At 34.1% G+C, this 12,495-nt stretch overlaps 3 protein-coding genes across 3 annotated transcripts; all 3 read left to right on the forward strand.

The window, feature by feature from the left end:
• The first annotated feature begins 6 nt into the window (after nucleotides 1-6).
• On the forward strand, nucleotides 7-5,782 carry LOC106790255. The gene is made up of 4 exons (XM_014755029.1): nucleotides 7-747; nucleotides 834-4,948; nucleotides 5,023-5,166; nucleotides 5,245-5,782. The coding sequence occupies exons 1-4, from the start codon at nucleotides 477-479 to the stop codon at nucleotides 5,482-5,484; spliced, it is 4,770 nt and encodes a 1,589-aa protein (XP_014610515.1). The 5' UTR covers nucleotides 7-476; the 3' UTR covers nucleotides 5,485-5,782.
• A 700-nt stretch (nucleotides 5,783-6,482) lies between these two features.
• Nucleotides 6,483-9,754, forward strand: LOC106790226 (zinc transporter 9). The gene is made up of 11 exons (XM_014754985.1): nucleotides 6,483-6,619; nucleotides 6,903-7,392; nucleotides 7,454-7,643; nucleotides 7,738-7,820; nucleotides 7,907-8,030; nucleotides 8,118-8,256; nucleotides 8,317-8,640; nucleotides 8,716-8,928; nucleotides 8,999-9,133; nucleotides 9,216-9,329; nucleotides 9,419-9,754. Exons 2-11 carry the CDS (start codon nucleotides 6,933-6,935, stop codon nucleotides 9,461-9,463), a joined length of 1,827 nt encoding a protein of 608 aa, XP_014610471.1. The 5' UTR covers nucleotides 6,483-6,619; nucleotides 6,903-6,932; the 3' UTR covers nucleotides 9,464-9,754.
• A 97-nt stretch (nucleotides 9,755-9,851) lies between these two features.
• Nucleotides 9,852-12,409, forward strand: LOC106789890. The gene is given in 3 exon segments (XM_014754436.1): nucleotides 9,852-10,927; nucleotides 11,013-11,408; nucleotides 11,474-12,409. Coding segments are annotated over 3 exon segments (1,296 nt in total). The 5' UTR covers nucleotides 9,852-10,195; the 3' UTR covers nucleotides 11,642-12,409.
• Nucleotides 12,410-12,495: the final 86 nt, after the last annotated feature.

Consider the following 12,495-nt stretch of genomic DNA (forward strand, 5'->3'; position numbering starts at 1 on the left):
CGAATTTGTACGTGCTTCGACTAACATAAAGGCGACTTGACAGTCCGGTTGATCGGTTCGTTCCGATCAGAAATTTTGTTCGTTTCCTTTTGCTATTTTTTTTTTTTTTTTTTTTTTATTTCCATTCAATCGCATTGCCATTTGTTTGACCGAGTTTCGCATGAACTTGGTTTGATCATAGTAATCGCAAGTGTACGATGTTATGCCTGAAAATATTTCGGTATATTACTGGAATACCCTCACGAAGGTACGAAAAAAACCCTTATCCAGTTTCGAGAGGATCTCGTTCTTCAGGTGAGTTCTCGATCAAATGTTTACGTCAAATTTTGTTTTCGCTAATGAGGTTAGGTACAAGTGTCAATTGACAATTTACGTGGATATTTATTATAAAGGAAAAACGAAAAGTACGAGCGTGTTTTCGACAGAAACCGAGCCAAGACCGATCATTCGATTCTGATAATCGGCTCGATTGGAACATGCATTCAGCGACTTCGCGATCGAGTCAATCGTCTCTGCAATCTTCCGTACCGAATGCATCAACATCGTCTCTTTTGCAACAACAACAACAACATCACCACCACCACCACCACCACCACCACCAGCAACAACAAATCCTTTACGGACCTGTCGTCAATCCAGTGATACCTCTCCAACCTTATGCCCCAGGAATACACCCAACATGCATTTATCCCACAGCTCAACGACCCGCAGGATTATCATCAACTCCTATTTCTGTGCAAATGCAAGGTTAAATTCTACAAATCATTAATAACTACTCGTTAACAATCAATTGCTTCGATTATTTCGATAATCTTTAATGTTTACGTACTTAGGCAAGCCCAATAAGTGGCAATTCAAGAATAATAAGATTAACCGTGGTCACCAGCAACAGCATACTCAACAACCATTCTACAATTCCAAGCTTGTGTTTGAACAAGGCTCGAACAACCCCCCATTACCTTCTTCAAACTCATCCTTCATCCTAACATCGTCGAATTTTGCCCACGGTGGACTCTTAGGAGAATCTTACAATAATTCTGCGGTGACTTTGTTACCTCAAACCCCATACGCGAAATCACCGGACACTCAAGCTTTCTGTTTGTTCCAAGACCGAGACAAATCTCAGTTAGCTCAACGTCAACAGTCATCGTCAGCTCGCGGTTCTTACTACAACGTATCTTCAGCAAATACCTGCAATTTGCAAACAGTTAATTCAAATGCATTTCAATTGGCAACCGTCAATCCGTTTTCTACTGTAACATCATTCACGAATAATCAGATAACAGGACCGATACAAACCGTACAAGCTACACAAGTCTTCCCGAATCCGCAAATAGGTTTATTGTTTGCTGGACAATTACGTGAAAAATTGTCAGAGACAAATATCGAGAGTAGTTCGTTGAATGCATACTCGAAAGATAAGTTATCGGTCGTCAATAATACAATACCAATTAATTCTAGTAAGACAGATAATCGCGGAAACTGGCCGGTACATGAAAACAAAGCGACTTCAGTGAATAATTTTGAGTCAAATTCAAAAGAACCGTCTGTTCCACGAACAGGGGAGAAACTAATAGTTGAGACGGCGCAAGAGGAAGGTGCATACTCGGACGAATCTTCGGCAAGTTTCGAATTCACTCTCGAGGCCGAGAAAATGGTCTCTGCATTGTGCAACACCACGTCGTCGAACGATTTGAGTAAAGAAGAACCACGTAATGGAAAGAAATCAGATGATAATGCGTTCTTCGATGGAGCCGGTGATAATCCATCGAACAAGAACAATTGGTTCTCGAATTTTTGCACGGATGAAAGTAACAAAAATGAAAATAATAAATCTATAGCCATTCAAACGGATGGTCCTTGTACAGACAGATCCCAATATCCCGAATTGATTCGAAAAACAGCTTATTGGGGTTGCACCGAAGCTGAAATTGTTCTCAATTCGGAAACACTACAACAAAATTCTAACAATGGAAAGTGGGATCGTTTGATCAATTTGTCTTCGGCTACTAGAACAGCGATCACAAAATCCTCAACTTGTTTTCCAATATTTGCCGGCGATCGTATCTTTGCTAAGGACTTGATAAAAGCTTTGCTGCGTGTCAGCAACGGCTGGCTCATTCTCGACAATTATCTGAACAAACAACACTATCCTAGTCTTGCTGAGAAATTAAACGACGAGTTACTTCGATGTTTTCAAACTTGGGAAGAGAGTACTTACGAATTGCTTCGTCAGATTGTAGAAACTTTTTTAAAATTGGAAGAAAACAGTCGAATGTCCGCCGATAAATACGAGAACAAACTCGTAGATACATCCGTGGCATCTTTCCCAGGCGATGTGACTTTGTATACGTCGATTGATCTCTTCGATTGTTCAAAAAACGAGCCTAATTTAAAGTCTACCAGAAAGGAAATCAATAACGAAATTTCGAAAGACGAAGAGCAACGACAATCAGCGGTATCGTCCACCATGTCGACCGATGATGCTACTCAAAAAACTTATCGCAAAGAAACCAAATTACGAAGTAAGTGGACAATAACAGAAAATTTAATATCTTCGATAGGCAATGAGAAATCATTAAATCGTACAAAAAATAACGAACGAACAGGTAGCAGATTTCGTAACAAGAAGGCATCCTCGTTGTCCAGTAAAATTGATACGTCGGAACGATCGGTCAACGCTGAATTCTTTCATTTGAGAAGCACCGTAATGGAGAGGAATCACGAAAATTCGAAGGAATGGCTATTGAAAAACAGGAAACAAGAGTTCTTTTTCGACAACAACATTCCTACGCCGTGTATGAATGCAGGATTGGTTTATGGTATTCAAAGACCAACCACGAATATGAATTACGATCCTTCATTGTTTGGAAATACTTTAACTAGACATTTCTACCCTGGTAATGACAATGTTCCGATAGCACGCGTCGATAGCAGAACGATCTACGAGAACAAATCGAATATCGGTGCTCCGGTTTATATCGGCAAGTCATCAACCGATCAACTCGAATTATTAGCTGTTCCAAGAAATAGAATGACGTTGTTGAGTCAAATAGAACCGGATATACCAGAGAAAGAATCCGAAGAGATGACTGCTAATTTATCCGCTTGGTTTGCCAGCATGAGAAATGCTAATGGACAAGTCCAACAACAGCAGCAGCAGCAACAACAACAACAACAACAATCACATGTTCAACATCACCCGTTGTCTCATCGAGATCAAACTCTTGCTAGAAACACGATAGACTTTACCAGACAATTACAAATCGATACGAATCGACAACTTCAAACATTAAGAAACATGCAAAGTATTCAAAGTGCACCGTGGAATGCCGAACACATTCTCAGCAAACGATTGAATGTTCATAGTCAAATTACTGAAGAATACGACAGCTCGGAGGATGTAAGAGTTTACATGAAACCTGGCAGTTATAATGTACCGAAAAAAAGACATCATAGAAAGAGTAATACTAGACGTTCTGACAATTTGCGCGGTTCTGGAAATAATTACAAGAATATGCATTCCAGCAAAAGTGAAAAAGTCCCTAGAGTATTGGCATCCTCAACCCCGATAACTCGAACTACGTTAAATACCACAACAACGCAAAGTGTCTCTCTCCAAAATTCACCGACCATCCTGAAACGTGTTACTTCAATTAAAAACAATCTTGAACAAGACGTCACTTGGAAAGCAGCATGTGCCTCGGCAGAAATCTTATTGGAAGCACTCAACGTAAAGGATTCGAAAAAAGAAACGATCAATGATAATTTTGAGAACGATGATAACTTCGTTGACATCAAAGATATTAAAATCGAGAAGGAAAGTGACAAAGAAGATCGAGTATCGTCAAAAAGTTTACACCGTTCAAAACTATGTCAACGTAATCAAACGAAATCCGATAAAAACCGCGACGACATTGCAGAAATCGATGCATCGAGTTACGAGGCGTCCGAAGATGATTCCGGATCAACCAGCAAATTATCTCCGCGTACAAACGTTCTCATTAATTCCCAAGACAATCGTAATACCAAAACGAACGTGAAAACTGATTCGTGGCTGATCAGAACTCTGAACAATGCTAGCATGATGAGCAAACAGAGAAGAAGACAAAATGATTTCGTTATAGCTGAAAGTTCGGAATCATCTAACAGTTCGATGATCGAGGAAGAACGTACTTGTTTGACTTCGATAACAGCTGTTGGCATGACTACAACTATAACAGCTACTACTACGATCAAAGATCGAGAAGAAACTATTGCTGCTTCCCGAGAAATTGGTATTACCGATCGAGCCAATGAAAACGATCTCTTAAGTGAAATCAAAAAAGACAGTGAAAGTACTGTTGGACGTGCTACTTATTCGGAAACTGTACGCAGATCGACAGGATTTTCAACGGGATTATCGTCTAACATAATACGATCGGTTAAAAAGAAGCCCATAAATTCGAGCCCATCTTTAAATTATACTACGATCGTACCGATCCCTGGACGTAAATGTTACAACAAAGATTCGGAAAGGTCTTACCATTTGTTACACAAGTCGCGAAAACCTTCGTGTAAAAAATCATCGAGGATGATGGACGACAATGAGGATCGTAGATCGGAAGAAGATGGATCGTTTTCTTGTTCGAAATTAAAAATGGCAGATAACGAAACGTCTTTGTCGTCGATGATCAATTTATCATCGAAATCTAGTGCAAGTAAATCTTTGCAATGTAAAAAGAAAGTAGATAATAACGACTCGATCGATAATTTTGTTGAAACAAAATGTTCAAGTAAATTGAACGATCGAGGCTGGTCAGTTTGGTACAGTTCAAGAAGAAAACAATCCCTAAGTCCACTTGCTTTGAGTAAATTAGAAACTATATATCGTGCTGTTTGTCAAATGGACGAAACGAACATTTTTAAATATCCACCTTCATCCTCTTCAACCCCTTCTATCGGAACGGTTAGTCCTCGATAGAAAATCAATTATTTTTCCTGTTTAAACATTTGTCAAATTTAATCGAGATTATTTTACAGATGGATGATTATTGCAAAGTTATCAAGAATCCGTTGTTTCTCGAAACGGTAGAATATAAAATTAAAAATCGAATTTATCACAAGATCGAGCATGCTGTAAGAGATTTTCGAAGAATCGTTTATAACTCGAGAATTTATCACAAGGTTTGTAATATTTATTTTTTCAAATTATTAACTTAACAATTGTTTCCGTATAATTAGTTATTCTTTTCTTTGCGATAGAATGATAATGATAGTGTGAAAAAGATCGAGAATTTATCGAAGAAACTTGAGGAATTATTCGAGGAACACTTTACCAATTGGGATTTCGATAATATTAGTGGAAGTCCGAGAGAAGATTCACCGATAAGACCAAAATTTAAATCAACTAATTCGAGTCAAAAAACACTTGCTGGACATTATAAAAATTCTAAGAAAAGTCCTTCTACTATAACCATTGCAGAAAGCACGTCGCTTCGATAACGATCCCTTTCTTCCCCCTTTTCCCTCTTTCCCAATTATAATTAATAACAACGAACAATATCGGAAAACTATTTTATGAACGATGAAAATATTTTGCTCATTTATTTAGAACGATAATTATTATAGCTATAGTATTTTCAATATAAACGTAGTATTACGTGCCTTCTAGTCATTAGAAATAAATCATAATTGTTGATATTGTTATTGATAAGTGTGTTTTAAGAATTCATTCGATCGAATCTCAAATTTTCCCGCCTTCTCCGTGTTATCCTATTGGTATCCATTTTACACCGGTCAATTCGAATCCGTGATTTTCGTTTTTTTTTAATATATATAAATATATATCACGAACGTTCAAAGTAATTGTCAAGATATCAATGTAAATTATAAATTATAAATTATAGATTATGAACAATAAATGTAATACATAAAACAAACAATATACTCACTCCACTACGAAGATTAATTTCAAATTTCCCACCTAAATCTTGCTTCTCATCGTATTCTTGCGTATAAGACTTAAGCATTTTATTTAATAAATAATAAAAGATACCTCGAGAGAGAGAGAGAGAGAGAGAGACAACTGATATTTAATTCTTCACGTGATTAAACAGTAAGCATAAACGTAACTTAAAACATTGATAAGATAAACGATATTTTTACGATACATTTTAATGATAAAAATTGTAATATCGTATGAGATGCACTTAACTATACCAATTAAAGAAATTAACTGAGAACTGAATGCTTATGAATGTTACTGATTAAAAAAATGGCGTCATTTTATTATGACGTTATCAACCTATAGCCAATCAATGCGAAAGAATTTAAAACCATTTTATTCCTTGCTAGAGAAAATATTTTCCATTTTATATTGTTAATTTTATATGCGTCCTTTCTTATTTTTTAAATTTCATATTTTGCGCGCGATTAAAGGCTGATCCACAAGTCACGATCGTATCGCCATCTTGATACGTTTTTATTTCCAAGAAATTAACCTAATGGTTTCAAAAAATACAACTTTTCTCAGTCCATCGATGAACACGTCAAAATGGTTTCTGTTAGTTTAAAGTGAAAATCATTCGCGTTTTAGTTTAAATCTAAAGTTCAAATTGATCAGCGAAAATTTTTAATTGTGAGTCAATTATTCTTAACCAAATTGTATTGTCTATATAGAATTGATGATATTTTATGAAAATTATGAATATGAAAAGTCATACACATATATCTCTATCATATGTATACATAGTATATGTATATATCTATCTCAAATATACATACTTTTGTTATTCTGTTAACAATTTTGCATTTGCAAAAGTTTTTGCATTTTTTGTTTCTTTGTTGTGTTGACATGTACAGTAATAGTGAAGAAAAGTGTTCTTGCATTAAGAATAATAAATGTCGTATTTTTTTTTCAGGTTTATAAATCAAAATTTTATAAAACAATTATGCTGCACAGATCTTACACTCTCTTGAAATTCATTAGAAATGTTAGCTGTCACTGTGCAGATGAACAATGTATCTTTCAAATAGGCTTGTCAAGAAGATACTCTAGCATATTGATAACATCTAATCCTGGTGTACGTAATTTTAGTTTGAAGAAAGCAGAAAAATTTACAGACCTAAAATGGACTTGCATTGTATCTCTGCGAGAAATATCCGACGATGTGAAGGAAAAAAAGAATGGAGATGTGCTTCAACAGAAGAAGGTATCAGTCGAAGATGGTCAAGAGAAGTTTATCGAATTGACCGAAGAAAAATTAGGAAAATTAAAAGAACGACCTTTGACCACGGAGCCAATAGTTAAGACCGATGATAAGAAAAAAAAAGATTTGGGAAAGGTAGTAGGTATCGTTGACAAAATTTTATCGGATAGTAAAGAAACTGCTACAGAAGAATCCAAGAAGGGTATGTATTTTTTGATTAAGAGGACGCATAACGATTCATTGTAAGGTATTTTTTCTTACAGCTAAGAAAAGATTGAGAGTTGATAGATCCACATCGTCATTGGAGCGTAACTTCATTACACCGGTAAAAGCTATGACCGACTTTCTGTTGAAACCAACCGATCTTGAATCATTGCCTAAAACAAAGCGAAGATCTCCCTACGAATTTGAACCACCGATTACTGTTTATTGGAGAAAAGATGTTGAAGCTAAGTAAGAGAATTTATTTCATGGGTCAGCACGCTATATGATTGTTAACATTGCCGAAGATGTTTGATCGAATGCAGTAAGGTTATACTGCTTTTAGAGCACTGGAAGTCTGGGGGTCTCGCGCAGCTTTGTTAAAAGAGCTTTTGAAGAAAGAAGTAGAACGGAAAACTTATCAACAAAGTAAATAGATTTAAAAAGTTATTCAATAAATAATAGTTATTAATATCTCATAAACTACTCTTGCAACATTCATTCATTCATAACAGATATATTTACTGTAAAACGAAGATTGAGAGACTATAGACGGGAAATGGGCAGCAAAACGGAGACGATTCAAGTGGAAGGCTTGTTTGGTAGATCCGGGCGAGTAGTATTAACGGCAGTTATAATGTAAGTTTGAACAATCCTTTTTTCGTATGGCATTAAATTTAATATTCGATTTAAAAACAAAAAATTATACTTTACATTTAATTACAGAAATGCAAGTAACTTTCTTTTTAAGCTGTTCGCTTGGGTATATACGGGTTCGCATAGCATGTTCTCAGAGTGCATACATTCGGCAGCTGACACATGTAATCAATTGATTTTAGCTTATGGTATTCACAAGTCTGTTCAGGTAAATTAAATATAACAAAAATTATATATAAAATAATAACGAAAAATAATGATATTATAGAATCCTAATGCCGATCATCCATATGGTTATAGCAACATGAAATACGTATCCTCTTTAATTTCGGGCGTAGGAATTTTCTGCGTTGGTACAGGTTTATCGGTCTATCATGGGATTAACGGACTTATGTCTCCTGCGCCCATTGAATCTTTTTATTGGGCATACTATATTTTAGGTGGTTCCTTAGTTTCCGAAGGAGCCACTTTGTTGGTAGCTATGAATTCGATTAAAAAAGGAGCAGAAGAAAAAAAAGAATCTTTTTGGGATTACGTGTTGTCGGGTCAAGATCCATCCGTCAACGTCGTTCTAATGGAAGATTTGGCAGCAGTAAGATTTTTAGTTTCTTCAATCGTCGATTGAACGCGATGCAATAGAAAATATTTTAATATTTTCATTCACCAGGTATTAGGGATAGTTTGTGCTGCTTCTTGTATGGGCTTAACTTCTTTACTAGGAAATTCAACTTTTGATGCTATTGGTTCCTTGTTAGTCGGTGGTCTTCTTGGTGGAGTAGCATCCTTTATAATTTATACTAACGTCGCAGCTTTGGTCGGCAGAAGTATATCGCAAGAAAATCTTGACAAAATCAATGCCGTTATAGAATCAGATATAATGGTAAAAATTATAATTAGAATTAGGTCTTACAAATGAATGATATTCTATTTTCATTTATTAATGATCGTAGGTTCGAGCTATTCATGATGTCAAAGGCATCGATATGGGTAACAATTTGGTCAGATACAAAGCAGAGTTAGATTTTGATGGACGAGAACTAACCAGATCTTATCTCGATAAACACGACCTGCTTACTATGTTGGAGGTACGATTGTAACTACTTTATCAAATGATATAAAATTATCATTTATTCGAAGACGATTTATAATTAATTTTGAAATCTGTAGGAAGTGAAAGGTATGCAAAATATTGATGAACTGGAAGCATTTTTGTTAAAACATGGTGAGAGTATCGTCGACATGCTCGGCGGTGAAATTGATAGAATAGAATTAAAATTAAAGGTAATTAAAATATTACTTTTCTTTTTATTCTTTTTCTACAATATAACCATGTATATAATCATGTATATAATCTACTTTTCTCTTTACAGAAAATTCATCCAGAGATTAGACACTGCGACTTAGAAGTTTTATAAAAATAACTTTTCAGTATCGTAATATCTCCCTTGTAAATATTTAGCTGTAATACGCGTATTATAATTTAGAATGTACCTACGAAAAAGAGTAATTATTTGCTGTAATGATTGGAAAAAGATTAATTGTTTAAGATGAATGATTATAATAATAATAATAATAGTATGTATAACGGGTTGGCTAATAAGTAATTTTAGAATTTTATATATAACTAAACAACAACATTATGTAACAATATTATACAAATTGTGTATATTAAGTAATATGTATTTATTTACGTAGTATTAATTCAATACTTGATGTTGTTTTTTTACAAATGAAATACTAAAAAATCTTACACGACTTATTGACCAACTTTAAAAAACTATCCGTAACGATAAGTGTATAGGTGATAGATAATGATAATTATACAGTATGTATTAAATTTAGACATTCTTCAAGATCGCATCTAAATAAAAATTCTTTATTTACTTTCATTATTTATAAAATACCTCATGGAATATTTCCTTTTTTTCCCCAAATGAACTAAAAGACAAATCGATATTTTAGTCGCGTTCGTTCCTCTTGACAACTGTGAACACAACAGAATGTTGCTATGCAAAAGTAAAAGCATGTTCGTTAACGGTACATTCCGTATCATCGAAATAAACAATAAAAAATTATGTGCACGTGTGTATATTTATTAAAAAAAAAAAAATCTGAAATAAAATTAAATATTTTTCTTTAATCGTAAGATGAACAATCGCGAAAGAAATCGATTTTCAAAAAAACAACGAAGACTCACGAATAAATGGTCTTCGGAGGATACCGACGATAAGAGGATAGAATCGAATCAATTGAAAAATGGAACAAGAAATAAGATTCTCGAGTTGGAGGATCCTTCAAAGGATCAATTGGAAATATTGGAAGAAAATTCTTTGAGGAGGGAGGAAGAAATAAAAGAATCACGTCAAAGTGTATCCGGTAGAAGAAAGAGAAGAGCTTTGAAACGAGATCAAACTTTAGAAATCACTTCCTCCGCTGAGACTGAAACAGACAATAATGTTAATAAAGTTAAGAAAGTCTTTGAGAAAGATGAAATCCTTTCTTCAAGTTCGAGTAATCGTGCTCGTTCTTCCACCAATCGTTCGCGCAACAAGTCGAGGAAACGTAAGAACGATGATCAAACGAATAATATTGAAATACCTATCACAGATATCTTAAGAAAATACGAGGAACCCGTGCCTCCCACTCCACTGACTGCAGATAAGATCTACGTTCAAGGTGACAATGGTTTTAGCACGATTAAAATTATTACCAAGGAGGACGATCGTAAAAACACCTTGAAAGCTTTTTCGTACGTCTCGAAATACGAAACGATTTATTCACCTATCGGCATAGCTATATTAGCTCAGAAATTCTTCAAACGTACTGCATTTATTTATCAAGGTATCTTAAGTGGAATGGCCTTGGTACATCTCGTAATGGTGAATTATTTTTTAAACAAATTTTTCAAAATATTCATATTCTAATAGTATACGAATGATAAATAAATTTGTGTTCCTTTCTTAGATGCAATTTTTTTTTCATTCCTCGATGGATTTTATCTCAAAATATTCACGCTTCTCCGAGATTTATAGTAGTTTATTTTCTCTGCTGATCATTCTTTGCGTTGTCTCGACATTCGACAAGTTCGTATAAATATATTTCAATTGTTTATTTATGTTCTCTTCCCAATCGGTATATTTTTACTGGCTTCTTTTTTTCGAAAGGTTTGATTTAGCGCATTTAAATGTCGATCGATCGAGAGACGTCTGCAAAAATTACGTTGGTTCCGTTATTGCAATTTCATTGTATTTAACGACCTTGTGTTTGCACGAAACATATGCAAACATGGATGATAAATTAACGTTGATTCATTATCAGGAAGATTTTAATAATACCTCGTGGAATAACGTGAGTTTTGTCTAATATAAAAATATTTGTTAAAATATCTCTCTCTATGTAAATATTATAAAAATATAAATTTTTAGACGATACCTATCGAAGACATTTTTGACGGATTAACAACTTGGAAACAAATAAACATATCCAAAGATTTTCTTGCACTCTTGGGCTGGTTTTTTGTGGCGATTGGAATAAAAGAGGATGCTTTGTTATTACATCTCGAATCGATGCAAGGATCTACGCAAACGACATAACATTTTCCATGAAAATGAAAACCGCATTTGTCTTTTCTTTAACAACATTTTTTACTCGCAGAAAATTGCAATTTTCGCATTTATTCGTAACAGAATAGAGCGTTTGATATGTACAATATGTATAAAGTTGATCTAATGCTAACATTTAAAAGATCATCTTAAATATATATATATATATATGATAACGCAGTAAGAATAAAGTATTAATAATTATTGTATATGGCATTTTTATTTTTTTCGTATTATTTCGTTTGTAAAAGTCTTTATTTCGTTAATATCGGAAGTAAAAAATGAAAGAAATTGGAATAGATCGTAAAATATAATTGGCATAGAAAAAAAAATAAAAAGCAATAATATTTATGCGACGTAAATGCGATCAATGATTATTCTTGTCATGCTAATATAAATTTTGCTTTCTTTTATACGAGAAAATAAGCATTTGCTATTGAATATTACGTGCTGTATAATAAGGCTTCGTAGATTTGAATTTTTACTCTTCAAACCAAGTTAAATACATAAATACATATAAAGATCTTTCCTTTCCATAAATTTCATTCTATTCTTGGCACGTTTGTGAAAAAAGAGAGAGGATGAAATTGATTAACATTTGTCTCGATCTTTCTCTCCCTTTTTTCAAATAAAATAAATAAAATCTTTTCATCATTCGACAAAGGCACTGTTCCGCAATGATTTAGGCCATTTACGTAAGCCTACATTGCTTCAACGATCAGATCTTGTTTATCCTAAAAACTAACAAAAAAAAAAAAAAAAAAAAAAAGAATAAAGATGATCGTTCGTCGTTCCTAAATAAAATCGTATTTTCCTTTTTCATTAGTGAACAAAAATTTTCGTTC

The sequence above is a fragment of the Polistes canadensis genome, unplaced genomic scaffold (assembly GCF_001313835.1).
Source record: "Polistes canadensis isolate GaletaPanama2010 unplaced genomic scaffold, ASM131383v1 scaffold_7, whole genome shotgun sequence".
Lineage (NCBI taxonomy): Eukaryota > Metazoa > Arthropoda > Insecta > Hymenoptera > Vespidae > Polistes > Polistes canadensis.

What these genes read in the sequence shown, in the direction of transcription:
- LOC106790255 (XM_014755029.1), top strand. Translation starts at nt 477, where the DNA reads ATGCATTCAGCGACTTCGCGATCGAGTCAATCGTCTCTGCAATCTTCC. An exon ending in TATTTCTGTGCAAATGCAAG is followed by an intron (nt 748 to 833) that starts GTTAAATTCTAC and finishes TTACGTACTTAG; the next exon opens with GCAAGCCCAATAAGTGGCAA. An exon ending in CAACCCCTTCTATCGGAACG is followed by an intron (nt 4,949 to 5,022) that starts GTTAGTCCTCGA and finishes ATTATTTTACAG; the next exon opens with ATGGATGATTATTGCAAAGT.
- LOC106790226 (XM_014754985.1), top strand. Translation starts at nt 6,933, where the DNA reads ATGCTGCACAGATCTTACACTCTCTTGAAATTCATTAGAAATGTTAGC. An exon ending in ACCTGCTTACTATGTTGGAG is followed by an intron (nt 9,134 to 9,215) that starts GTACGATTGTAA and finishes TGAAATCTGTAG; the next exon opens with GAAGTGAAAGGTATGCAAAA. An exon ending in GAATAGAATTAAAATTAAAG is followed by an intron (nt 9,330 to 9,418) that starts GTAATTAAAATA and finishes TTCTCTTTACAG; the next exon opens with AAAATTCATCCAGAGATTAG.